The sequence below is a fragment of the Oryctolagus cuniculus genome, chromosome 5, assembly GCF_051225735.1.
Source record: "Oryctolagus cuniculus isolate XC-2025 breed Fujian yellow rabbit chromosome 5, ASM5122573v1, whole genome shotgun sequence".
NCBI lineage: Eukaryota > Metazoa > Chordata > Mammalia > Lagomorpha > Leporidae > Oryctolagus > Oryctolagus cuniculus.
Window position 1 is genome coordinate 128440398 of NC_142871.1, and position 27043 is coordinate 128467440.

The following is a 27043-nucleotide window of genomic DNA, read 5'->3' on the forward strand; positions in this document are numbered from 1 at the left end:
AATATAAAGAAAAAATATGCTGTCTTAAGTCATTTTGTACACAAAAGCCTAGCATATCCATATTTTTAAGTAGATTTTGATAACTACTTCGGAATTTCCCTAGGGGCTCATATACTCTGAGTCCAGCGTCTATGTCCTGTACCAGCGGATGAGTGTTGGGTCCTTGCTGGCACAATTGTCCCAGTGCCCCACTTGGTGCAGGGCACACTGTACAGGTGTCACCTCCAGGCACGAGAGGTCCCATGAGAGGTGGCCCCCTCCCTCCAGAAGGGGAGAAGGGAGACACTCTGTGTGTTGTGGGTGTGGCTGGGAGAGGCTCTGCATTCTGCCTGTGAGGAAAGGAAGGGGGCACTGGGAAGCGCAGAGCGTCTTCTGCGGGCTGAGAATTCGGCAGTGACAAGTGCGTCTCCTCCCTAGATCCCCAGTGCCCAGCCCTGGGCATGGCAATGAGGTCGTAAGAAGGAACAGATGGGAGTGGGCATGTGGGTTCCTGGGTTCGACTCTTCACTCTTGCTCCTGACGCCAGCTTCCTGCTAATGCAGAATCTGGGAGGCTGTGGTTGATGGTTCAAATAACTAGGTTCCTGCCACCCCCGTGGGAGACGTGGCCGGGATTCCCAGCACCCAGCTTCAGCCTGGTCCAGCCCTGATCATCGTGGGCATTTGGGAAATGAATCAGCAAATGGGAATTCTCTCTCCTTTCTCTCTCTCTCTTTCCCCTCATTCTCCCCTTCTGAAAAATGTATATAAATAATAAAAATTCAATGTTCACATGAACAGGTGAATGAATGAATTCAGAGTATAATAGTTTGGGGTCAGCAAAGACGAAACTTCTTTGGCTGGGGCTTTGGGACTCAAGATCAGCTGAAGACCATGGCCGTGCCAGCGCAGGGAATTTCACTCTAGGAAGATGACACAGGTGGGGCAGGGCGCACATGCGGCCATGGGGGTCTGCCTACCCGCTCCCACCCCAAAGGAGGAGGTGGCAGAAGTCCAGCCCCAGGGGCTAAATGAAGGGTGGGGTCGTGGGCCAGTGCTGGGTCATTTTAACTGGAACCCGTGGCTGTAGAGGCGAGATAGGGTTGAGTGGGAGGAAGTGGTGGGGGCCTGCCTGTGTGCTGATGGGGGCCGGGGCCAGGGGAGGGAGGGCCCCTGGGGCGTGGCATCTCCAGGATGGGTAAGGGGAAGCACTGAGATGGTTTTAGGAAGCCTGCAAGAGGAAGGAGGAGTCTAGAGACAGCTGGTGGGTGAGTAGAGATCACAGGAGGAGAGGCAGAGAGAAGCGGAGAGAGTCGGGAGACACAGAGCGAGAGGGAAAGACAGCTGGTGTGTGTGTGTGTGTGTATGCGGGGGTGGGGGTGGGGAGAGTGGAGCATGGAGAGTGTATGAGAGCCCAAGCGTGTGAGTGCGTGAGGGTGTGTTTGATTGCATGTGCTCAGGGATGAGGGCACAGGAACTCCTCCTGGACACTAAACTTTATGCTCTGAGTCTTACAATTTGCATCCTCCCTCCCCCACCCTGCCCCCACCCAACCGCTGTGACAAAAATAAGATTGCACGTGCGCCTGTGTGAGGTTATTTGCCACAGTAAGTGTGAGTGACTGTTGCAGGGCAACAGAATGAATGCACTTTGCAAATGGATGAATGAATGAGTGGGCACTCACAAGGGCTTCCTTGTGAACGTGGTATGGGAAGTCCAAGACGCCTCCCAGCAGCCTGAGAGCTCTGCCCCCGCCCTCCCCTACCCCGTCCCCTCACCCCAATCCCGGTCTCTGAGCCCAGGAGATTCCAGAGGTTTGTACTCAAGGTCCCAGAAACCACGCAGCAGCCCCCTGGGTGGATCCCCTGCCCCATGGGACCCGTCTCTGGGAGGGAGCCCAGGGAGGGCTGGGGGGCCCAGGCTGGGTGGAGCAGCCACACCTGCCTGAGGTTCCGAGGAAGAGGGCGGAAACAGCCACCCGTGCTGCCCTGCTGATAGGCTCGGCTGGCCTCTGCGGTCTGCTGGTGGCAGTGGGTCCCACACTGCCTCACTTCCCTAAATGGGCAATTTCACTTTTAGAAGCCCGGGTCCGGCCCTGGCAGGTCCAGGTGGCATGTCCTGTGCTGGCCTGGGTCCTGGCTGAAGAGCCCCAGGGTGCCTTGGCCCCTGGCCGGGCCCGTGACTGCCCTGACTGGATGCCACCATGGCCCCGGTGGTACTGCTGCTGCTGCTGCTTCTGTGGCCACAGGGCTGCATCTCAGGTGAGAGAAGGAGCCGGGCTAACCTGCGGGAGGGAGCGCTTTGGGGGCAGGAGCTGCGCCCGCCCTCCCTGCTTCTCCACGCCCTATTATCTGGGTTCACCTTCTGTGGGTTGGGGCTGACTCAGTAGCGCTGACCAGAGACCCAAGAGAGCGTCTGTCCTCAGGCTGGGTCTCACGAGCCCTCCAGGCAGCCCTGGGCCCTCTCTGCCCCGGCTCCTGTATCTGCTGGGAATCCCTGGGGGCCCCAAGCCTCGGCCCCTCAGTTTCTTCCCACACCGCCTTCGCCTGCTCTCTGTCGGGAAAGCTCTTTGGTTTTGCTTCTGACTAGAGTTGTTGCATCATGTGTGTGCTTTGAATTCGTTTTTTCTCAGAATATTGATGCCACATCCGGTCCCTGCCCCCTGCCCTGAAGGTGACCAATCCCTGAAGGTCTTTCTTTCCCACCCCAAGGGGCCTCACCCAGTTCTGCTTCCCTTGCTGCCATGGCAACCAAGTGGCTGCCTCTTGTTGGATTCTGGGCTCAAGTAGGGGCTGGCGGAACCCATGCCCCACCACCTGTGAGAGGGGTAGAAGGTGCAGGCACAAATGGACACGGTGCCCCCAGACTCTTCCCCAAGTCTCCTACCTCTGCCAGGGCAGAAGTCCTGGGCTCACCCATCTCATCACTGAGTTGGGTCATTCTGTTTAGTTCGTAAGGGACGATGTGCAGCTCAGAGAGGGTGTGGCCTTGCTCAGCGCCTTGCCTGGCTGCCGTGGCCGCTGGAAACTGGACCGGGTCTCTGGGTTTCCAGGTCCTTGGTACCATCATAGCCCTGGCTCCATTGTGTGTGTGTGTTGGGGGGGGGACTCTGGGACCACCTGCATTTGGGAAAAGGACGCACACATTGAGCGTGTACTATGTGCAAGGCAAGGTCCTGGGTTTAATTCTCACGGCAACATCGGAGGGGAGCGATGTTACCCCTGCCTGACAGATAAAATTTCGTGAGCTGCTCACACAGTTAAGTGTGTAGCTGGGGTTTAGAGAGAGAGAGAGATACAGGTTTATTTTATTCACTAGAGAGAGTGACGCAGAGGAAGGGAGAGACACAGAGAGATCTTCTAACTACTGGTTCACTCCCCAGATGGTCACAACAGCCAGGGTTGGGCCAGGCCGATGTCAGGAGCCTGGAACTCCTTCCAGGTCTCTCATATGCGTAGCAGCGGACCAAGCACTTGGGCCTTCTGCTGTTGCTGCTTTCCCAGGCGCACTAGCAGGGAGCTGGATGGGAAGTAGAGCAGCCGGGGCTCGAACTGGCACTCTGATATGGGATGTTGGCACCGCACAACACGGCCCCTGGACCCAGGGTTTTGACCTATGTTTTATTTTGGTTCCAGAATGTGCACTCGGTATTCCATCCCACTGGGGAGAAACTTCTTCTGTGTGTGTTTGTGGAAGGCCCTGGGGGCTTCCTGTGGGCAGACAGGCAGATGCACATCACCGCCACTTTCTCCCTCTCTCTGTCCCCTGAGCTAAACCCCTACCCCTGTCCCGGTCTCCCTGCCGCATGGTGGATTACGAAGGGCACGAGCCACATCCTGGGCACATAAAACAAGATGTTGCAGTGAAACCACGCGTGACTGTAGAATCTTCTGGTTCAATGTGCTGGGAACTCCTAAGCCCTGGTACCTGTATATGGGAGATCTTCAGGCAGTACGTGGACAATGTTTATTATCTGTGAATTTCAAATTTTTGGCACCAAAATGAGTTCATCTTTTAAGTCAGTTTTCCACGAGCTTCTTGTAGTCCCTGCACAGTACCTGGGCACGTGTAACCCATGGGTTTGACGTAACTAGCAAAGTTAAACCTCACCTAGAATGAGCGAAGGTGGCTTGCTCTTTAAAAGATGGCTGCTGTGAACCCATCTGGGAAGTAAACTCTCCTCGTGTTGCCAAGCCCACCTGCGTTGTGTGTGCTCCGACCTTCCAGAATTCATGCCTTGCAACTGTGTCTGTGGATCTGCCAAGGGCTGGGCAGAGCTTTCCCACAAGGCTAGGGAGCCCTGAAGACAGGGCTCCTCACGTCCTACGACACCAAGAACCACCAGGGAGAAAAGGGCCACGTCTGGGGCAGCCCTGAGTGCAAGGGCTGAGTTTCCTCCCTTAGACTGCGGACTCCCTGTCTCCACCATCAGATTGGGAGGTCCATGAGGGAGGGGCCTACGATTCCTCCATCAGACTGGGAGCTCCATACACAGGGAGGTGTACCTCCCCATCAGACTGAGGGGCGAGTGCCTGGGGCAGGGCTGTACTTCCCCATCAAACTGCCAGTTTCATCACAGCCGGGCGGCAGCCACCTCTTCCCCCTTCACCACCATCTTCAAGTCCGAGTCACCCCCTTCCCCCTGTGGCGCCAGCCCTCACTCAACAAGCTGTATTTCCGCAGGGCCGCCGGCCGAGGGCGGGTACGTCAAAGTGCGGCACCAAGAAGGGGAGACTCTGTTCGTGCAGTGCTCCTACAAGGGCCGCAGAAACCGCGTGGAAGGCAAGGTCTGGTGCAGAATCTGGAAGAAGAGATGCGAGCCTGGGTTCACCCGTGTCTGGGCGAAGGGGCCCAGCTACCTGATGCAGGACGATGCCCAGGCCAAGGTGGTCAACATCACCATGCAGGGCCTCAAGCTCCAGGACTCGGGCCGGTACTGGTGCCTGCGCAACAGCTCCGGGACTCTCTACCCCATGATGGGCATCCAGCTGGAGGTGTTCCCAGGTGAGAGGTGTCCCAGGCCTCCCCGCCCTGCGCCCAGTGACTTTGGACGTGATAAGAATACCACTCCACCAAATGCCGGGTTACACTGTGAGCTCCCTCCCTCCCTCCCTCCCTCCCTTCTCTCTTCCTCCCTTCCTTCTTTCCTCCCTCCCTTCTTTCCTCCCTCCCTTCCTTTTTAAAGATTTAGTTAGTTGAAAGGCAGACAGACAGAGAGAGAGTCTTCCATCCACTGGTTCACTCCCCAAATGGCCCCAAAGGCTGGAGCTGGGCCAGCCCAAAGCCAGGAGCCAGGAGCTTCCTCTGGGTCTCCCACATGGGTGCAGGGGCCCAGGGACTTGGACCATCCTCTTCTGCTTTCCCAAGCACACGAGCAGGGAGCTGGATGGGAAGTGGAGCAGCAGGAACTTAAACAGGCATTCTGATACGAGATGCTGAGGTCTCAAGTGGCGGCTCAACCCACTGCACCACAATGCAGGACCTAGCATAGGGTTTTCAAAGTGCTTTTGCTGGTACCTTCCTGGGCATTACTGTCACTGTTATACAGATGAAATAAGGAGATCTTAAAAGTTACAGGCATAGCAGGTGAAGCTACTGTCTGCAATGCTGGAATCCCAGATGGGTGCCAGTTTGTGTCCTGACTGCTCCACTTCTAATCCAGCTCCCTGCTGATGGCTCTGGGAAAATCAGCAGAAGATGGTCCAAGGGCTTGGGTGCTAATCACCCATATGGGAGACCTGGGTGAAGCTCCTGGCTTCAGCCTGGCCCAGCCCTGGACGTTACAGCCACCTGGAGAGTGAACCAGCAGATCGAAGATCTCTCTCTGTCTTTCCTTCTCTCTGTAACTGCAACTTTTTTTTTTTTTTGAGATTTATGTATTTACTTGAGAGGCAGAGTTAGAGAGAGAGAGAGAGAGAGAGAGAGAGAGAGAGATGTCTTCCATCTGCTGGTTCACTCCCCAAATGACCACAACAGCCAGAGATGGGACGATCTAAAGCTAGAAGTGAGGAGGAGCTTCTTCTGGGTCTCCCACACGGGTGCAGGGGCCCAAGCACTTGGGCCATCCTCTACTGCTTTCCCTGGTCATCAGCAGAGAGCTGGATCAGAAGTGCAGCAGTCGGGATTCAAACTAGCACCTATATGGGATGCTGGTGCTGCAGGCGGATGCTTAAGCTACTACACCACAGCACTGGCCCCTCTGACTTTTTTTTTTAAAATAAACGTCCTGTGTGGCTCTGACCTTGTCTAGGGTCCCAGAGCTAGCAAGCAGCAGAGATGAAATTGGAACTCAGGACTCTGTGCTTTGGTCTACTCAGTTATCCATTCTGTATTCACCAAGCCTCTGTGACTTGCCAGACACACTTCTAGACTCTGAGAGTATAGAGGTGACAGAAACAGCCACACTCTTGCCCTGTGGGAGAGCCACATGAGTCACTCATAGAATAAAACAGTGTGACGGACTACTGACCTACTGAGGCTCAGAGAACGCCTCCCTGAGCCGACGACACCAGGTGGAGCCTGAGTGGTGAGATTTCTCTGGCTCTGTTGAAATCTGGGTGCTCTGAAGGGCATTTGTGAGGCCAGCTACATGTGCAAAGGCCCTGAGGCGAGACACTCGGCTCCTGTACAAGGAAGGCCTATGTCAGGGTTCAGATTGAGTGTGAGGCAGTGAGAGCTGAGGGCGGTGAGCAAGCAGCAGGGCTGAGGTCCATGATGTGGAGCTGGGGTTTTAAGTACCGTGGGAAGCTGCTGGGAAGTTTAGGGAGGTGTGGCACGGTGGAGAGGGCAAGCCTGGGCAGAGAAAGCACTGGGAACTCTGGCCGGACATGCCAGGGGCTCAAAGTAGGAGGCAGTAGAGGTGGAGAGAAACGGACGGGCCCAAGCCTGGTCTCCAGACTTCTGCACGCCCAGTGTGCTTGTAGGCAGCCTGGGTTTGCTGGAGCAGAAGCGGAGCGCAAGGGAAGAAATCAAGGCGACTCCGGGGTTATCATCAGTAGGTGAGCGAGGGTCTCGCTCACTGGGCAGCGTAACACCCAGGGCACCCTCGGCTCTATTACAAAGTCTTCTGGCGATCTAAGATTTCCCACCCCGCATGGGAGCCCGAGTTTCATGGCCCAAGGGCACTGCGAAAAGCAAGGGTGCCTGCTGCCCTTCTAGGGAGAATGGAAGGGGGGGCTCTCCATCGCCCCCTGCTGGCCCTCCCCATCCACACAGCTTGGTGTGGAGGCAGGTGATGGGAACGGCTGACTCACTGACCACGGTAGGAACCCTCTCTGCCGATACCAGTCCTTTTCCATCAGCCCTCTGAGCCCTCCATGAGGTGGGCGTCCAGATGCTGGCTCTCCCGAGGCACCTACGGGTGCCTCTTTGAAGGGCTCTTTGGGGCTGAGCCCACTGCTGAGCGTGAGGTTGGGGGAGCGCTGGCACCAGGCTGGCCTCTTCCTCCACCCCCATTCTCGCGAAAGCGGTCCCTGTTCAGTCACCTCCTCTGGTTCTCCCACTCCTGGCTATGGTGGGCCCGACAGTCCCCCTAGATCAAGGTCTCCCAACCTTCCCCCACCCCGCCCCCCATCCACAGGCCCAACTCCAGGCTTCCTATAGGAGAGGGGTGGTAAGGACAGGGGAGCTGACGGCTCATATGTGCCTGAGTGGGCCCTGCCCCAACAAGGTGCACGACCCCTACTGTTTGCAGCTTTCTCTGAAATCTCGGGTCTCTGCTGCCCCCGTATTTTTTTTAAAGATTTATTTATTTATTTGAGAGGTAGAGTTACAGATTGAGAGGGAGAGACAGAGAGAAAGGTTTTCCATCTGCTGGTTCACTCTCCAAATGGCTATCAATGGCCGGAGCTGCGTTGATCCAAAGCCAGGAGCCAGGAGCTTCTTTCGGGTCTCCCACATGGGTGCAGGGACCCAAGGACCTGGGCCATCTTCTACTGCTTTGCCAGGCCACAGCAGAGAGCTGGATTGGAAATGGAGCAGCCAGGACTCAAACCTGTGTTCATATGGGATGCTGGCACCGCAGGCGGTGGCTTTACCCGCTATGCCACAGTGCAGCCATCCCCCACACCCCATCTTCATCTCTGAACCCTAATAGCCAACTGTGGAGCAGTGCAATTGTCCTGTCCATTCATGTCAGGGAGATAGGAGGGTCTGGGGAGTGCCAGTGGAGATGGGGCGGGGTAGGGGGTATCCCCTGGAACAGGTGGCCAATGAGGGGTGGGGCTAAAGCGACTATGGCAACCTCTCCCCTCTTCACCACGCCTACTTCTTCCTTCCTGACACTCCCTGTGAACTCACACACACCTGCCCACCCGGAGTCTGAGAGCAGGACCCTGGGCCCAAGGGCAGGAGGGGAGAAGAAGACAGCCCCTTCCCTGAGAGAGGGGGGCGAGGTCTGCTCCCAGCACTGAGACTTGCATCCATCTAATAGGCCTCCCTCTTTGGTCTCTCAGCCTCCACCACGGAGAGGAGCATGCCTCTCACACACCTGGCCAACGTCCCCAAGAGTGGTGCTGTCATTGCAACAGACCAAGCCTCCACGTCAGGCACCGGCGCCGGCACCCCTCTCTCCACGGGCGTGATGGTGTTCACCTCTGGAGTGCTCACCGTGGGCAGACTCTCGTCCTCCTCTGCTTCACAGACCACGAGACCCAGCTCCCCCAACACCAGCATCACCACCGTGGGGCCCTGGAGAGCCACAGGGTCCCGGGCGGTGACCGCAGCTCCCAGCACTGCCCAAGCCACCCCTGCTAGCCCGGCACCCATGTCCACGAAGCCTGGGCTCCTCGGCACCAGCTCACCCACCACAGGAATGTGCCAGAACAAACTACCCTCCCTCAGGTACCTGCTGCAGGGCTAGTGGGCACACATGCACCAGCTCTTGGTACCTGAGCAGATCTGGAAGGGGTAAATCTTGTGTCAGACACACCACCACCACCACCTTCTGCTCCCAGGAGCTCAGTGTGGCCTGGCGCCCAGACAGCAGAGGGAGCCGGGAAGTGCTGTAAAGGCCGACACTGGGGAGGAGGGGCAGGGGTGGGCAGCCGGGAGAGTTCACAGGTGAGAGCAGGAGGGTAAGGGTGGGGTGAGGAGGTGGCTCTGGGAGCAGGAGCTGGAATGTGGCGGCTGCTGTCATTTGGGCTCTCCAAGATGGAGGCCAGAGTGGGGAAGGGGGCCGGTGCCAGGAAGGCAGCTGATGAGGGGTAGCCAGCAGCAGGTGCTCCCCTGAGGCGGGGGAGCTGGGGTAGATATGCACCAATGCTTGTTTGTCACCCGTGAAGGGTCAGCCACCACTTGTGGCATACAGGGCTCCCGGGACAAGAGAAAGGAGCAATCCTCGTGGGACTGCTGGAGACCTGTGCATGGGAGCGGTGCAGGCCAGGGTCACAGACAGGAGTCGCCGCCCTCACTCTGGACAGAGTTAGGGGATTCATGGAGGGAGGAGGGACGTGGGAGGGGAGGGCTGGGGCCATCTCCCCTCAGCTCTGGGCTCCTCATTGCCTCTCCCTCAGCTGTGTCCCCAGGACAGAAGTGCTGCTGAGCCTCCCAGGGTCTGACCCCACCTGGGGCTGGGGAGACCTCGGGCCTCACCTCCTTCCCTCCGCCTCGACTCCTCAGGCACCAGGATATTCATATCACAGTGCTCGTGGTGGTGCTAGCCCTCTTCCCGGCGCCCATGACGTTGATCGTGGTCTATGGGTTTTGGAAGAAGAGACACACAGGAAGTGAGTGGAGCCCACCCCTCAGCACCCTGGCCAGGGCTCGGGTAGCTGTCCAAATGGCCGTGCCAGTCAAGGGCACCGCAGGGCACCCAGTGAGGGAGGGGGCGGCCAGGCAGGGGAGGACCTGGAGGGACCCCTGGCAGAGGCGGGAGAGGGGCGCCAGGGTGCTGTGAGCAGGGCGCGGCCCTCTTCAACTGCCCCTTTCTCCGTAGGCTACAGCTTGTGCCACGACCCTGCCAGGCCCTGGAGGGACCTGCCCAGAAGCCCAGAGCCCCTGCAGAAGCTGGCTTAGTTTGGGACCATGTAACTGAACAGTGGCAGCGCATCCCGGAGGGGCCACAGGAGGCTGGGGGAGGAGTGGAGAGCAGGGCCTGGCCTGGCCCGGGTTGGAGGAATTCTGCAAGGGCTGGACATGCGCAGGCCCACAGCTGCCACCATATCCCTGTGCCAAGCGTTTTCCTGGGCTGCCGGGAGTGTGCAGAGCGCCCAGTGGCAGGCACCACGCGGCAGGTCTGGCAAGGCACATCCCAGAGCCTGCTCAGAGCCACAGGGCCCTGGACTGAGGGCATCAGAGCTCTGGGGATGCTGCTGACCCATAGAGAACCTCGTCCTGCCTGCCTCAGGAGCCTCGTCCTGCCTGACGCTGGAGCCGAGCCGACGGGGGACAGCGAGAGCTGCCCTCTGCCCACCTGGGACCCCTCTGCCCTCAACTTCCCCCTGCTCCCCTCGTGCCCCGCCTCCCCCCCCACATACCTGGGAAGGAAGGGGAAGGGGCTCATGAGGCCCAGAAGCAGCTGGAGTCCCCGGGGGCCCTGTTGTGGACAAGGAGAGGGAAGTGGTCAGGAGCCATGCCGCTGGGGAGTCCAGAGCTGTGTGCGGTCGCCGTGTCTGGCCAGGTGTCCTCTGATGTGGCTGCTGGATGCCTTCTGCCCCGACTGAGACCGCTCATCCCCCCATCCTGGGAGCCTGCAGCTCCCACCTCCCCCACTGCTGCCACCTGCTGGGTGTCCCTCCCCTGAGGTGCCTGCCTCTCCCCAGCTGAACTCAGAGCTTCCTCCCCAGGCTGTGCACCTGGGCTCCAGGTCCGAGATCCTGCAGGGAATGCCAGCTGAGTCCACACCCTGAGACTCTGGCCCTGTAACAACAGGCACTGGTGGGGAGGCCAGGGTGTAGAGAAAGAGCGGATCAGCACCCCATTCCCTAGGGGTTCACTGTCCCCTGCGGAGAGAAGACCCACTCGGGACACAAAGAAAGTAGCCGGAGCTGACCACAGCCTGGAGGACTGACTCAAGTCAGGGACAGAAAGAATGGAGTCCAGTTGTGAGCCACGAACACCCAGCTCAGACTCAGCCTCTGCTGCCCAGACTGCCTCCCTGGTGGCCAGCAGTGAAGGCTGGAGGCCACCGACTGGATTCCTGACCAGGCAGGGGTGTCCTCTGCCTGCGGTGACTGAGTAGTGGCTGGGAATAAATGTGACATCAGGACTTTGGCCCTGGGGCAGGAACCTCCCAGGGGGAGAGCAGATGTCGTAGTCAGGAGACGGATACAGCTGGAGTCTCGGTGGACAGCTGGTGTGGCCACTCCAGGATGGATATGGGGAGAAAGTAAGGGACACCGGGCCATCGCTGGGGACAGCATGGAGGAGGTATCTCGTCCCTGTGTCCACGAGAGGGCAGTAGATGCAAGACCCAGGCTGAGGAATTGACAGCTTGGTCCCAGGACAGGCAAAGCCACACATACAGACACACATCCATCCCAGCCAGCCAGCCACCTGCCCCAGGAGCTCACCTCCACTGCCATCCCACATCTCTGATGCAAGACGTCTGGTGGGCAAGGAGTCGGAGTGGGGACGGTGATGCCACTGTCACGGTGTGACCCCGAGCAAGTCACTAACCTTTCTGGGCCTCCTCGCCGTCGCCCCCCCACCACCTTATGAAAGGGGGCAGTAATTCCTACCTCTTGAGATAAAATGCAATAACGTGAATGTTGTACTACTCAGCAAACGCCTGCTTATTACCGCTCCTTGGCTGTTCTCAGCTTTGCCATCCATTCTGCACTTGAGGTCTGGGATGGTCTGTCTCTCTTCTGTCTCCTCTCTTCTCGGGCCTTTGGCAAAGCCCTCTTAGGAAGAGGGGAGGACACGTGTGTCTGCTCATCTTGGTGTGGCCTTGAGAAGCTCTTCTTTCCTTGTTTGGCAAAGCAGGACAGAGATGAGCCCTGAAGCCCCTGTCCCTGGCGTCCCAGGACAAGGGCACCTGCAGTAGTTGCCTGAGTACAACTTAGCACTGTGGGAGGCGGGCCAGGACGGAAGGAGCCAGCCCTGCCCTCCACCTGCTCCCAGGTGCAAGGGGCAGGAAGACACGGCAGGGCTGGTGCGCCCCGGGCCACAGCACAGGGTCGGAAGCCACAGTGCAGGATGTAGGAGGTGTTCAAGGCCTTCGGAGACAGGAACCCTGGGGGCTAGCCAGGCAGGCTTCCTGGGGGAGGCAAGCTCCTGCAAAGCTCCACCTTGCTAGGGCAGAACCCACTCTGAGCATATCCATCCTCCTCCTCCTCGGAGCGGTTGATAGGGCGGTGTCTAAGGCACTGACACCCCTCACCAGCTCAAGGAAGTCCTGAAGGCTTGGCCCTCCCCCAGACTTCCTCGCTCTCCTTTCGGTCTCCACAGTAGCCCAGCGTCTCCCATGACTTCCTGCTCCCGGCTCTTCCCTTCCCCTAGATGGTGGTCCCAGAGCTCTTTGCACCCCCGTGCCCACGGGCGTCTCAGAACCTGTCTCCTGGAACCTAACCCGCCACGCTTCTCACAAGCTTCCCTCTTTCGGCTTGTTAGCCAACCGTGAGCAGCCTGTGACCCTTGGCTTTCTGCAGCTGACCCAGTGCCGACTGCTTTTTAGGATGTGCTTGATTGGTGTGGTCTTTCAGCAAACGCTTATGGAGGGACTGTGGCTGGGAGTCGGGGATGACCTGAGGCCAGCAACAGCCCCCACCCCACCTGCTGGCAGGGTCTTCAAAAAGTTCATGGACAATGCAGACGGTAAAAAGTCCGTGTCTGGGTTTCAAAGGTTTCGCACCAAAATAAACTTATCTTTTAATTTCTTTTTCCATGAACTTTAAAAATACACTTATTTATTTATTTGAGAGAGAGAGAGAGAGAGAGAGAGAGAGAGAGATTCCGTTCATACCCCTAAAGGCTGGCAAGGATTCTAGGGGCTAGGCCAAGGGCAGAAATGGGAGGCAGAAGCCAGCAACTCCGCCCAGGTCTCGCACGTGGGTGGCAGGAAGCTAAGTACACGAGGCGTCATTGCTGTCTCCTGGGGCACGAGCAGGAAGCTGGAGTGCGGAGCCAGGAGCTGGAGCCAGGTTTGGAACGCTGGCACTCTGAAACGGGGTATGACTGCTTTGTGTGTGTGTGTGTTTTTTTTTAAGATTTTATATTATTTATTTGAAAGGCAGAGTTTCAGAGAGAGAGAGAGAAGAGATAGAGGGAGAGGTCTTCTATCTGCTGGTTCACTCCCCAAATGGCCGGTCTCCCACGGTGGGTGCAGGGGCCCAAGGACTTGGGCCATTCTCCAATGCTTTCCCAGGCACATTAGCAGGGAGCTGGATCGGATGTGGATCAGCTGGGACTTGAACTGGCACTCATATGGGATGGTGGCACTGAGGCTGCAGCTTAACCCCTTGTATCATAGCACTGACCCCATGGGATGTGACTGTTTTAACAGCAGCCAGGTCCCACGCCCGCCCCTTCCAAGAACTTTTTGAAGCCCCCTGCCCCGCTCCCTGCACCGTCCTCCCCTTCCTCCCTCCTCGTGCTGGGACTGTCCCTGCACTCCCATGCCTGGGAACGCATCTGCAGCTCCTTTCTCCTCATCCCCTCCAGTCCCCAGGGAACTGCTGAGTTCTCGGGAAGTCACTGACTTTTGGCGGCTGGTGGCACTCAGGGCTCTGGCCCGGCTCCCCAAAGACCCCCCTCTCGGGGTCGCTTGCCTTCATTCAGGCTGCGCTTTCTGGGGGTGGGGGCAGGAGAAATGTAGGCTGGGGAGGAAGTGGTAGAACAGCTGGAAGAGAGGAGGAACAGTTCACCCAACTTCTGTTCTGTGAATTCTCATCTTTCCCTACACCAACCTCAGGGTCAACCCCAGTGGGAGGGGAGTGGCCCTGAGGGGGAAGTGGCCGGCTGAGGGTAGCCCAGGAGCAGCTATTGGGTCCCTGGAGCCCCGCGTTCCCCAGACGCCAGACCCCTGCCCCAGGCTGTTCACTTCTCCCACAAGGTCTTTGCCTTGCTCAGCAGTCCACCCTATACCCCCAGCTCGAGAAAGACCTCATGGCTTGGGGGGCCCTGCCTCTGCTGCTGCCTGGCCTGCTGCTGCTCCTGGTGCCAGGTGAGGGGCAGGGGAGGGGGAGGGGAGGAGGGCCGGGGAGGTGCGGGTTGGCCCCTGCGACGGGAGGCTCCCTGACCTGACGGCCCCCTCCCAGGCTCCCGGGCACAGAAGCTGCAGAAACTGGAGGGCGAGACCATCTACGTGATCTGCCCCTACTCGGCTGACCAGCATGAGAAGGAGAAAGTCTGGTGTAAGCAGGAAGGGCCGAACACCTGCTCCGTGTTGGCCACTTCCCAGGGCTGGGTGGGGAGCTCCCAGTGCTCCCTGTGGGATGAGCCAGACTCTTCCCAGTTCATCGTGATCATGACCGGGCTCAAGGCGGGGGACTCGGGATTATACTATTGTGGCTTCTATGAGTATTCCAAGGTCATGGTCTTCAGAACCATCCAGCTCGAGGTGTTGGCAGGTGCGTGTTCCCCTTCTTCTTTGTGCAGTTTGGGCTTGCTGAGTCTCCAGGTGTGAGAGCCAGGGGGCGGGGGCCCTGGGAATGGGGCCATAGAGAAGGCACCTGTCCCAGGGCCACCTACTGCTCATGGGCGGGGTCAGCCCCTGACCTCAGGCTCGTGGCTTCCAGGGGGTCCTTCCTTCCACATCACCCGTCTTTGCTGCTCCTCCTTTTCCTGGGAGTGATCTTAAAGCTCCCCCAGGCATCAGCACAGCTGCTCAGCATCCAGTCTCAGACATCCGTGCCCCTGACCTTAACCCTCAACCTTTGCCCATCACACAGAGGAATTGGGTGTGGGGCAGAAAAATGTGAGCTGACAGGAGACAGGTCGAGGGGGAGGGAGACGGGAAGGCTGGGAAGTGTAGCAGCCTAGGGCTCGGGACGGGGGCTGAGTCCTTGCCTTGGACATGGCCCTCACCGGTGAGGAACCTTGAGCCTCTGAGTGCAAATTTGCAATTTCCACGAATCCTGAGGGCCCCGTGTGTTCCTCCTGAGCACCATAAGGTTGCACAACCACCCCGCACTTACCCGTGGCCGGGGCTGGAACACGGCTCCTGCTAGATCCCTCCCTCGTGCTGAGCTGCTATGCTCGGTCCTCCAGATCACAGCCTTGGTCACACGGGCACCTGGAGGACCGAGCGTAGCAGCTCAGTGGTTCATTGCCCAACTTCGGCTCCATGCCCTTTGCGTGTGGGGCACAGAGCTAGGCTACTCTCTGGAAGGGGGACCCAAGTCGCTGGAATGCCGTTCCGCGCTGGGGAAGCCCACAGCCCAGACAGGGGAGTAGCACTGGAGCAAGTGAGGGGACCGGCCACCACAGGTAGACTCCTTGGAGGAGGTGTCACACCTGGGCCTTGTTGGCTGAGCAGGGGTCTATCCAGGGGAGACCCGAGGGGCGTGGGGGGAAGCGTCAGAGGTTGAAGTGCGTGCCAGGCTTGGAAACGACTGTAGAGAGGATCTAATGTACAAGCGGCGGTGCTGTCCCTTGCATGGAGCTGCCCTGCAGGGGGAGGAGACCAGGACACCACGGCACAGCTGCTGCACCTCCTGCAGGGCCCACGATGTGGCTCGGAGCCCTCACCCGGTCCAGTGCCACGTATGGCCGCCTCCTCCCTGGATGGGGGAAGCCCTGGAGTGTGGGTGCGCAAAGGGGTGCTCCCCTTCACTGCCGTCTCTTCCAGCTCCAGCCCCAGCCACCCCCAGGGACAGCGGGATGACAACGGCCCCTGTCATTGCCAGGTACTGCCGCCCCTCCCCCATCCTCTGAGCCCTCATTTTCTTCCAACCATGCCGGACACCCCCAGCTACCACGCTGCCACTACATCCAGCTCTCAGGGGTTGGAATAACAAGCAGGTCGCCTCGGGTCACTTCACCTAACCTCAGCTTTCACTTCTGCAAAACAAGGCAAATAACATTTCTGCTATTTTTATCAGTTGGGGCCAGCTGATTCTTGGCTGTAGGAGACTGACCAGTTCTTTGTGGGGTATTTAGCCACATCCCTGGCCTCTGCCCATCAAGTGCACACACCTCCTGAGGACACCCAGATGTGGCAACCCAGAGGGTCTCCCAGCATTGCCCAGTGTGCCTTGCAGCACGCACCCACCATGGTTCAGAACCTTGATCTCACAGAGTGGCCGTGAGGGTTCGGTGAGCCTGGCCTGGCCCAGAGCCACGGCACCAAGGCTGCTGCGTTTGCCTCTGCCCCCTGTCCAGCCCTTCCTGGCCTTGCTGCAAGAGCAGCAGAGCCATGCCAGGGCCAGGTGCCAGGGCTAGGGCACACTTGGCCGTCACTGTGACCTGTGGCCTGGTCTACTTTCTCTACCTGCCCAATGGTTTCCAGGCCCCAGCCACTTCCTGATTCTTTCTTCTCTTCCCCTCTCTTCAGTCACCATCACCACAGATCACAAGCTCTGGGCTCTTCCAAAATATGGCTCATTTAAGAGACAAAACAAGACGCCAAGTGGGTGCCAATCACCTGGGCTGAGACAGGTCTCTAGAACTGCCCCCCCCCCCCCAGCCAGCACCCAGACACATTCCTAGGAGCCTGTGATGGTGCAGGAAGCTCTCTGTGTTTTCCCTTTGACTAAGACAGGACCTATTACAATGCACTGTTACCTGCAGTGCTCCGTGAGCTACCTGCAGCCCCCGGAGGAGCTGAGCGGAGGAGCCGGGCCAAGGAGTGGCCAAGGGAAGGGTGCTGGGAGCGGTGAATGCAGACCCTGCCCGGGGGACTCAGAAGGGAAGTTAAAGGACCAGAGTCCGAAAAGGGAAGGCTTGTGACACCTGGACATCTCAGCACATCGGCCTTACAGAAAAGGAAACCAGTCCCGGGGGCAGGGGGAGGGGCTTGCCTGAGACAGCGCTGGCTCCTGTGGCCTCCCAGTGGTCAGCTGGGAGAGGCAGGAGGCTGGTGAGGCTGTGGGGTCTACAGCCCTGGGCGGGGAAGGTTTTCCAGGCTGGGAGGTGGTGCTGGCTCTGCTCTCTCCTCACGGGCCCGGTCCCTCTTCCATCCCGGACAGCTGGAAGTCCATCCTGGTGGGCGTGGTGGTGGCTACACTGCTGCTGCTGCTGGTGGTCCTCTCCACGGTCCTGGGTCTCAGGAAAGCCCGAGCGAGAGTCGGGAAAGGTGAGTCCCTGCCATGTCCCTGAGCCGGCCAGCCAGTACGGAGCCACGTACAGGGCAGCCCGAGAGCCAGGGGCCCGACTCACGCGGTTCATTTACCCAGGAGCATCTGAGGCCTGCTGGCTGCAGGGGGTCCCCTCCCCTCTGCCAAAGCGGTGGGCCCTGGGCATTCTGCAGGTAGACCACTTCTCTTTGGAGGTCAGTGCACCCAACGCCAGCTCAACTCGGCACTGACAGTGCCTAAAACCAGGTGGCCCGGTATCCATTTGTGGTCATATGTTTTACCATCACTTTGGGTAAGGATTTCAAAAACAATTTATGTAAAGAGGGATGTTTGGCCTAGCAGTTAAGACAGCAATTAAGATGTCGGTGTCCCTACTGAAGGGCCTGGGTTTGAGTCTTAGTTCCAATCCCATTCCCAGCTCTTCCTGCTGACACACACCCTGGGAGGCAGCAGGTGATGGCTCGAGTGGTTGGGTCCCTGCCACCCATGTGGGAGACCTGGATGGAGTTCCAGGTGCCTGGCTTTGGCTTGGCCCTGCCATGGCTTTGTGGGAATTTGGGGGAGTGAACCAGTGGATGGGAGATCTCTTTCTCTCTTTCCTGTATCTCAGAAAACAATTAAAAAACCATAAAGAATGAATGCAATACTCTAAAATGTTTCATGTAAACATCTTTGTACTTTTTATTTTTATATTTTAAAAGTTTATTTGAGGGGCCGGCACTATGGCATAGTGGGTAAAGCCACTGCCTGCAGTGCCGGCATCCCATATGGGCACTGGTTCGAATCCTGGCTGCTTCACTTCCAACCCAACTCTCTGCTATGGCCTGGGAAAGCAGTGGAAGATGGCCAAAGTCCTTGGGCCTCTGCACCCACGTGGGAGACCCAGAAGAAGCTCCTGGCTTCAGATTGGCACAGCTCTGGCCATTGCAACCATCTGCGGAGTGAACCAGCAAAAGGAAGACCTGTCTCTTGACTTCTCTCTCTCTCTCTCTGCCACTCTATAAATTTGCCTTTCAAATAAATAAATATATCTTTTAAAATTATTTAAAAGTTAAAATGACAGAGAGAGAGAGGGAGAGGGAGAGATCTTCCATCTGCTGGTCCCCTCCCCACAGGCCTACAATAGCTAGGGCTGGGCCAGGTGAAGCCAGGAGACTGGAGCTCAATGCAGGTCTCCCATGGGGGTGGCAGGGACCCAAGTACTTGAGCCATCACGTGCTGCCTCCCCAGGTGCATGTTAGCAGGAAGCTGGAGTTGGGAGCGGATCCAGAACTTGATCCCAGGAGCTCCTCTACGGCATCTCGAGCCTCGGCTTACCATGCTGAGCCACCATCTGCTCCAGTGGCATGATTTTGACTGTTGCTGTCTATAAACATGTTGACTCGCTTGAGGTATCAGGGGCACAATGGGGAGATGTAGGTCAGTGTATGCAAAACACAGCTGTGTAGGATGAACAAGTAGAAAGATCTAATGCACACCAGGAGGTCCATGGTGGATAACAGTGTTCTGTAGTCAGGATTTTTGCTAAATGAATTGTAGTTGCTTTTGCTGGAGAAGGGAAAATGAGTAACCATAGTAACCAAATAAGATGATGAATATGTTCACTTGTTCCATCATGATAGCCATTTTACCAAAAAAGTGTATCTTATAAAATCATATTGTGTGCTTTAAATTATACACAATAAGATGTAAACAGTAAGAAATAAAAAAGGAAAAAATTTTGTCTTCCTAAAAGCTCTTTAAGGACTTCTGAGGCTTCAAAGTTTTTAAGTTTTTAGCATTAATCCCACGTGAAGACTGTAGCAGTTGTGCAACATTTATCGAATTAGTCCCTTTAAAAATAATCAATTAATTAAAGTGTGAGAGGCAAGGGGAAGGAGAAAGTGCAAGTGAGAGACAGACAGGCAGACAGAGAGCTCCTGTCTGTTGGCTCACTCAGCCCCGGCTGGGCCAGGCCTCAAGGGACCCTGGACCCAAGTCTGGGTCTCCCGTGTGAGAGGCAGGGACCCACGCACTTGACCATCACCTGCTGTCTCCCATCGTGTGCATTAGCAGGAAGCTGGACTCAGAGCAGAGCTGAGGCTCAAACACAGGCACTCGGATATGAGATGCACGTGTCCCAACCTGTGACCTAAGCTCAAGGCCAAATGCCCCCCGCTCCCAGGTTAGACCCTTTTGCGGAAACCTACCTCTTTTCTGGCTAGCTTTAGTTGCTTGGCTGGTTTGGCATGTGTGTAGTGTGTGCATCTGTGGACAGTGTGAATGAAATGTGAGAGTGAGCCAGAGTGATACAGCGCCTCATTGGCTTTAACTTTCCAAGCAGTAACAACCATCAGGAGGAGTGGACTGTAAAATCGCATGTCAATTGTTTCTCCAACAATGTCAAATGAATTTCCTAGATCCCAATAACATTTCCATAAACTAAGGTAGAAGAGCCAAATGCTTTGCTCATTTTTTTTTTTTACAGGCAGAGTGGACAGTGAGAGAGAGAGACAGAGAGAAAGGTCTTCCTTTTGCATTGGTTCACCCTCCAATGGCCGCCACGGCCGGTGCGCTGCGGCCGGCGCATTGCGCTGATCCGAAGCCAGGAGCCAGGTGCTTCTCCTGGTCTCCGATGCGGGTGCAGGGCCCAATGACCTGAGCCATCCTCCACTGCCTTCCTGGGCCACAGCAGAGAGCTGGCCTGGAAGAGGGGCAACTGGGACAGAATCCGGCACCCTGACCAGGACTAGAACCCAGTGTGCCGGCGCTGCAAGGCGGAGGATTAGCCTAGTGAGCCACAGCGCCAGCCGCTTTGCACATTTTTTTTCATTGAACTTTTATTTCCAGAGTGCTCGTGGATGTGTGTGGGTGTGAGAATGTGTGGCATGCTCACATCAGCTCCATTTTGCCTTGGAGCTCCAGGTTAAAAATATTTGGAGGGGCCGGCGCCGCGGCTCAGTAGGCTAATCCTCCACCTGCGGCGCCGGCACCCCAGGTTCTAGTCCCGGTTGGGATGCCAAATTCTGTCCCGGTTGCTCCTCTTCCAGTCCAGCTCTCTGCTGTGGCCTGGGAGTGCAGTGGAGGATGGCCCAGGTCCTTGGGCCCTGCACCTGCATGGGAGATCAGGAGAAGCCCCTGGCTCCTGGCTTCAGATCAGCGTGGTGCGCCGGCCGTGGCGGCCATTGGAGGGTGAACCAATGCAAAAGGAAGACCTTTCTCTCTGTCTCTCTCTCTCACTGTCCACTCTGCCTGTCAAAAAAAAATTTTTTTTTGGAGGACATTACTGCGTGTCATCTCATCAGCTAAGCCATTCGCCTATCTGAGAAGTTTGGAACTTTTAGTGACCTGGAATGAAGCTCACCTATGTTATACAAATCAACCCTAGGCAGCCAGTTTGAGCTTCCTGGGATGCTACTGGGTGCTGGGCACTGGGACTGCCTCCCACCAAGGTCCCTAATGCCTAGGCAGGACCCTATCCTGTTGCCCTTGTTCCCACGGGAGCCGCATAGGGAGAGGCGCCCTCAGCCTTCACTGTTTCCTCGGCAGGTGAGGCTGACTCCTGGCCCGGCTGCAGTGGCTTCTCAGGCCGGAAGGAGCCCAGCGTGAGTAGCTGCAGAGAATCATGGACTTCCCGCGTGCTTGTGCTGTTGGCGGTCTTTGCTAACCGCCCAGCTTCTGCTTATTTTCTATTTCCTCCAAACCTTGATGCACATTGGTGACTGTGAATGCAAACCTTGACGCACACTGGTGATTGCGCACTCCCCTGCTGCCTTGTAGCCTGTGTGCTTCCTTTTCCCTTATTTCTCAATTCTGTTTCCTTAGAGAGATGAGAGACAGAGAGAGACAGAGAGAGAGACAGAGAGAGAGAGAGAGAGTTGGCAAACCCTGCTCTTAACCCTCACCCCTGCGGCAGGTAGCATTTCATCATCCCACAGGTCATGAGCCGGCCAGAGCGACCGCTCCTCTGTGGGAAAAGGCATCACGTGGCAACTGCCCTGGCTCCCGGGGTGCGCTCTCAGAAGGGGCTGGGGACCGCGTGGCTTCCCTCGGGAAGGGCTGTCATGTGTAAAGATCTCAGGTTCTTGGAATCGCAGAACCACAGGACTGAAAAGCTCCAAAGTGATGCTGGAATCACGGCTACAAATGCCTTCCCCACGAGCGCTCTCCTCCCCCTGTGCTGCTCTAGCTTGAGTGTGTACAGAAGTCACATGGAGTGCTTGGGAGTTTCTGGGGCCGGACCCGTGGCGTAGTGGGTAAAGCTGCCACCTGTCACGCCGGCATCCCATACATGTCCCGGCTGCCCCACTTCTGATCCAGCTCCCTGCTACTGGCCTAGGAAAACAGCAGAAGATGGCCCAGGTATGGCTGCCACACAGGTAAGAGACTTGCACGAAGCTCCCGACTCTTGGTTTCAGCCTGGCCCAGTGCTGGCCATTGCATTCGTCTGGGGAGTGATCTAGCGGGTGGAAGATCTCTCTCTCTCTCTCGTGTGTGTGTGTGTGTGTGTGTGTGTGTGTGTCTCCCTCTCTCTGTGTAATGCTTTCAAAATAAATAAATAAATCTTTAAAAACCAACCAACCAACCAACCAACCACAGGGTCCTGGGCCCTGCCCCCAAGACTGCTGTCCTAGATCTGGGATGGAGCCTGGTTCGGTATCAGCCAGGTGAAGTTGGTGCTGCCAGTCCCCTGTGTGGCCCCCTCTGTCTATATGATATATGTGTGTTTTTATTTTTAAAGTGTATTTATTATTTTCATTTTATCTGAGAGAGAAAGAGAAAGAGATGGAGACAGACAGATCTCCCATCTGCTGGTTCACTCCCCAAGTACCTGCAACAGCCAGGGAAGGGGGCCAGACTGAAACCAGGAGCAGAGAACTCAGCCCAGGTCCCCGGAGAACTTGAGCCATGACCTGCTACCTCGCAGGGTGCCCACTAGCAGGAAACTGGGTCAGAGGAGCCGGGACTCAAGCCCAGGGCGCTGAGATGGAATGTGGACGTCCCAGGCTGCACCCTCACTGCTGCACGTCGCACCCCGCCCCGCGCTCCCCGCTCCCACCCCCAGCCTGCTGGTGACCCTGCTCCATGATGGCCACCTTCCTGCTTTCAGAAGCATCTTTCCCAGCCACTCGCCTCCAGAGTCTTGGCAGGGTCAATACCTTGCCCCACATCTCGTCCCTCTCCCCATCCTCCACCCAGAGGGGGGCCATGCAGCTGATGTCTTTGGCTCCTAGGGCGCCGATCAGCAGGCGACCCCTGATGAGGACCCAGCAGCCATCCACTACGTCTCCCTCACCCACCTAAGCCACTGCGGCTCTGAGCACCCTGTCTACGCCAACGTCCACCCCGACTCGAAGCCCGCAGTGGACGCCCAGCTCTCTGTGGAATACACCAGCGTCACTGGGAGCAAACCTCCAGTCCTGCAAGTCGGCTGCCCTGGAGGGAGTGCCTCTGAGCTGCAGGCAGAATCCCCCCAGCACTGAGCACTTGTCAAAGGCTCCCAGGGTCCAGAGCTGGTCTCCCAGCCTCGGGGTGACTCCTAGGGCGGCAAAGACAAGCAGGGGCCAGTTTGATGCGGGAGGTGGGGGGTGGGGGGCAAAGGCGAGCAAGCCTAATTAACCAGGGGCGGGAGCCTGGGTCTGTGGCTGTGATGGGCAGGCTGGGGGCAAGGTGGGGAGGAGTCCAAGGGGGTTTCTGGACTCTTGCCCTGTCCCCTCCTGGGGCAGAGGAGGAGCGAGTGCTATCAGGACAGAATCTGACTGGCTGGGGATCTGGAGCCCAGTGCCTCTGAGTAACCCAGTTCTGTGACTGTCACTTCCTTCCTGGCCCTCCAGGGGCTATGAAGTCCCAACAGATTGTGCAAGTCCCTCTCTCCCGGCAGCCCCTCCCCTGAACTCCCCCAGGACCTCCGAGCCCACCCCTCGCACCCCTGCTCCTTGCCAACCCCCTGCTTCTAATTCGCCTCTCACTCGGGGATCCTCACAGATGAGCTCCTCCCTATCCTGCCAGGAAAATCGCTGGGGCTCGGGCCGTGCCCAGCGCTCAGGGGCGCCCCCTGGCCCTAGACCTTACTTTTGCAGCCAGGATGAGGCCGGGAGCTTGCTGACCTCCGGCCATCCCCACAGCTGCAGCAGAACTGATTTGGGAAACCTTCACGCACCCTGCTAACCGCATCTGAGTCAGAGGGTGAGGAGAGTGCCCCTCCTTAGCCCGAGGACATCTCACAGGGCACTGCTGGAGCCGGCGTCCCCTTTCCATTGTGTGCCCCAAGGGCTGGCTCTGAACTCTGGGGGTCCAGGCCAAGTGTGCGGAAGGGTGGTGGGGCAGGAAGCCTGCTAGGACCTGTAGATTCATCACTTGGCAATGGTGACACTGCCACTGGGAAGCCAGGACTCACTCCACAGGCTGCGGTGCGAGAGACGAGCAGCCTCCGCTGCTATCTCTCTGAAGACAAGGACTCCCCACCTCCTGCTGAAGCCGCTGGTCTGGGGCTGTTTCTGTACAACAGGACCCGGCTTCCTCCCAGGCCCAGTGAGACATCAGCTTTGCCTACAGATGGGAGCAGCCACACTGCATCACAACCAGAAAGGGAACGAAGCCGTGGGAGGGTTGGGGTCTGGCGGGCATCTGTGAGGATGTAGTCTTTCTCTGGGAGGAAGGCAGGTAGGCTCTTGTCACCTCTGACTGTGACATCTCTGCTGCCACCATCTGCCGCCTTCCAGGGGCCCAGTGTTGAGGACGCGGTTCCATCCCCAGCCTGTGACACTCGGGCTGAGATCCACTGGGAGCAGGGTGCTCAGTTGTCACCTCGGCTCCTGGGGTCTCTGCCCTGCCCTGCCCAGTGAACTTTTGCTGCTCCCTGACCACCACCACCCACCCCTGCCACGCCCCACTGGGTCTTCCCCGGAGGTCATTGGCATTGGCCTGCGGCCTCACTCAACCTCTGGTCCTTCCTAATTCTGACTCTTGACGGCGTCTCTGCTCTTGGTCTGTATTTAGTCTACATAGTCCCTGGGTGGGGAGGGGGCGTGGTGGGGAACCATCCTCACCAGGTACTCCCCAACTTGGTTTTTTGCCTGCACTGGTCTGGCTGCAGTACCAGGAGCCATCCGGAGGACCAGGGTCCTCGTGGACTGTCCAGACCCAAAGGATATTCTCAGAGCAGGGCTCCTGGAGCCAGCCCTGAGCTGTACTCATTAGACGAGAGTTTACAGGAGCCTCAGACCGCCAGGCAGCATGCCCCGGGTGGGGATGTGGGGGCAAGGATCACCTGTTAAGTCAACATGTGTGGGTTGGTTTTGGTACACCAGACTCTGAGTGGGCCAGTGACTCACACTACCCCAGACCTGAAGTTTTAACCACTTGTGTTTGGGTGGAGGCGGGCAGGGCAGGTGCATGAGCAAAGCTGTCAGGGCCCCAGCTGGAGGAGAGCTGAAGGTGCTGGGGGGGGTGGATGGGCGGACAAGGTCTTCCGCCCCCCCTTTTTTTGACAGGCAGAGTGAACAGTGAGAGAGAGACAGAGAGAAAGTGTTACCGGAGAAATTACAGGGTTCTTGTCTTCGCGCAAGAAAGAATTCAGGCGTGAGACAGAGAGTAGTGGGAGGTAAAATAGCAAGGTTTATTAGGGAAGGGACATCATCTGTAAGGATGATGGGCAGCTCTCCAGACAGGGCCTGGGAAAGAGTGCAGTCACTCAGACTGGGGGTGGGGAGAGGAAGGAGCGAGGTTACATGGTTGAGTGGAGTACACCTGGCCAGACCAGGAGGGTGGTTCAGCAGAGAGGCAGAGGGCTGAGCGTGCAGTCCAGTTGAGGCCAGGGGTTTTTAAGGAGATGGGTCTTTGTCTTCACACATCTCCTCCTGAAACAAAGGATTTTATGGCTGTAAATATTAAGAAGCTCCTATCTGAGTTTTCCCTTGAAGGTATCAGACAGGAGGAAGCCTAGCTGGCTGCCATCCTGGGTTCAGAGGAAGAGTGAGCAGGACCCCCTAGAGAATGGGGATCCGGAGCAAGGTGTTTGAAATGCAGATACTGGGCTGCACCTGGGAGATTGTGGAAGATTTGTCAGGCAGAAGGGGTGGGGACCTCCACCCGGCAGGTTATCAGGTAGAAGGGGGCAGGGCAGGATTCAAAGACCGGGCTGCCCCTGAAACATTGTCAGGATGACTTTGAGATGCAGATGCATATGCTGGACATAGACGTCTTCTCTTTAGGCCTTTATGTCACACACACATACGCTCATAACTGACTTCCTACCTAACAAAAGGTCTTCCTTTTCTGTTGGTTCACCCCCCAGTGGCCGCACCGCACTGATCCAAAGCCAGGAGCCAGGTGCTTCTCCTGGTCTCCCATGTGGGTGCAGGGCCCAATGACCTGGGCCATCCTCCACTGCCTTCCCGGGCCACAGCAGAGAGCTGGCCTGGAAGAGGAGCAACCGGGACAGAATCCGGTGCCCCAACTGGGACTAGAACCCGGGGTGCCAGCGCCGCAGGCGGAGGATTAGCCTAGTGAGCCGCAGTGCCGGCCTGACAAGGTCTTTTCTGGCACAAGCAGGGGTGCAGTTGACTCAGCTGGAAAGCTCAAGGGGAGATTTGCAAGGAACCAATGGCCGCCAGATCCAAAGACTTAGGTTCATCCTCACGCCCTGCCCCAGGGAGAGGGCTGCTTATGCTTCCACCGAAGGTCGGGAGGCGCCTTTCCAGACCTGTGGGAACTAGAGGGGTGGGGGGCAGGGGCCCCAGGAGGCTCTGAGCCATGGCAGAGATCTGGGTTCCTCTTGAGCGAGCAACGTCTTTCTCTCTGAAGCCCTGCTCAGCAGGTGGAACACACACCTGCTCCCCTTCCCTTTTCGTCTCTCGAGCTCTTGGTGCACACGGTGCAGTTTGCTAAGGTTTTATTCTTTGTCTACTTTATATTTGGGTGGTTCTTTCAAGCTGCTACCCTTCAGGGTGATTCCGTAGCAGCAATAAACAATCAAGACCAGCAGCCGAGACAAGCTTGCCTGAGAGCAAGGCCCTGGGGAAAGAACACATGGCCCGGCCCTACCGGAGACCAAGACTTTCTAGAAAGTTATAGCAATTACGGTGCCATCTGGGAATAGAAAATCAGCCGGGGCGACCGAATCGAGAGGTGAGAAGTGGATCCGCGTGTGCATGGAAGCTGGGTACCTGACAGAGCAGGCCTAAGGCATCATGGGAAGGGACGGGGACTGACGCGGACATCACTGTCTGTCCGTACAGGGAAATGTTACAGAAGGTTTATGTCTCACCTGGGGGTGAACTCCACGTGAACAGCCAAACAAGAAAACGTTTAGTCCAAACTGGAAGCATGTTTATGACATTGAGGTACAGAACGATGGGTAAGCAAGACATCAAAAGTGCATGCCATTGAGCGTAAAACATATGACCTAGCTGACTATATTAAAATGGAAAACTTTGGTACAAAAGAATATACTGGGAAACAAAACATGCAAGGGTGAGCCACGGTCAGGAAGAGGACATTGGCAGTTTGCAGAACAGATAAAGGATCCCTAACCGAACTTACTGAGGCGCTCATAAAAGTCAATGGAAAGGACAAACTATTGTAATTGGCAAAGTGGTAAAAAACAAACACAACACAGATAAGAAAATAAAAAAAAAACCAAAGGCACACAAATAATGCTTAACTTTGCTGGCAATCAGAGAAATTCAAATCTCACCCGGGTACAGGCATATGCAGCAGATTGGCTGGGGACTTCAGATGTGCTGGTAATGATTTATTTAAATATGTATTTATTTATTTAAACACACACACATTTCGTGGTAGATAGGTAGATGACCTCACATTTTTCTAATTCTGAGAGTCCATGATAATCATCTTAGGGGAAGAACTACTACTCCGAGAATGAATGAACACTGCCCGGTGTGTGTT

The 27043-nt window shown here is 57.0% G+C and overlaps 2 protein-coding genes across 2 annotated transcripts; both read left to right on the forward strand.

Moving 5' to 3' along the window:
- The first annotated feature begins 1182 nt into the window (after positions 1–1182).
- Positions 1183–11698, forward strand: TREML2 (triggering receptor expressed on myeloid cells like 2). Its single transcript, XM_008262907.5, has 6 exons — positions 1183–1246; positions 2058–2239; positions 4662–4982; positions 8432–8819; positions 9597–9703; positions 9913–11698. Exons 2-6 carry the CDS (start codon positions 2182–2184, stop codon positions 9990–9992), a joined length of 954 nt encoding a protein of 317 aa, XP_008261129.4. The 5' UTR covers positions 1183–1246; positions 2058–2181; the 3' UTR covers positions 9993–11698.
- Positions 11699–12874: 1176 nt separating this feature from the next.
- On the forward strand, positions 12875–26778 carry TREML4 (triggering receptor expressed on myeloid cells like 4). Its single transcript, XM_089333234.1, has 6 exons — positions 12875–14082; positions 14177–14488; positions 15709–15766; positions 17048–17154; positions 20684–20739; positions 22369–26778. The coding sequence occupies exons 1-6, from the start codon at positions 14025–14027 to the stop codon at positions 22615–22617; spliced, it is 840 nt and encodes a 279-aa protein (XP_089189360.1). The 5' UTR covers positions 12875–14024; the 3' UTR covers positions 22618–26778.
- The last annotated feature ends 265 nt before the right edge of the window (positions 26779–27043 follow it).

Coding starts and splice junctions, on each gene's coding strand:
- TREML2 (XM_008262907.5), top strand. CDS start 2,182: ATGGCCCCGGTGGTACTGCTGCTGCTGCTGCTTCTGTGGCCACAGGGC. Junction 8,820..9,596: donor AACAAACTACCCTCCCTCAG/GTACCTGCTGCA, acceptor TCGACTCCTCAG/GCACCAGGATATTCATATCA. Junction 9,704..9,912: donor GAAGAAGAGACACACAGGAA/GTGAGTGGAGCC, acceptor CTTTCTCCGTAG/GCTACAGCTTGTGCCACGAC.
- TREML4 (XM_089333234.1), top strand. CDS start 14,025: ATGGCTTGGGGGGCCCTGCCTCTGCTGCTGCCTGGCCTGCTGCTGCTC. Junction 14,489..15,708: donor CCAGCTCGAGGTGTTGGCAG/GTGCGTGTTCCC, acceptor CGTCTCTTCCAG/CTCCAGCCCCAGCCACCCCC. Junction 15,767..17,047: donor ACGGCCCCTGTCATTGCCAG/GTACTGCCGCCC, acceptor CATCCCGGACAG/CTGGAAGTCCATCCTGGTGG.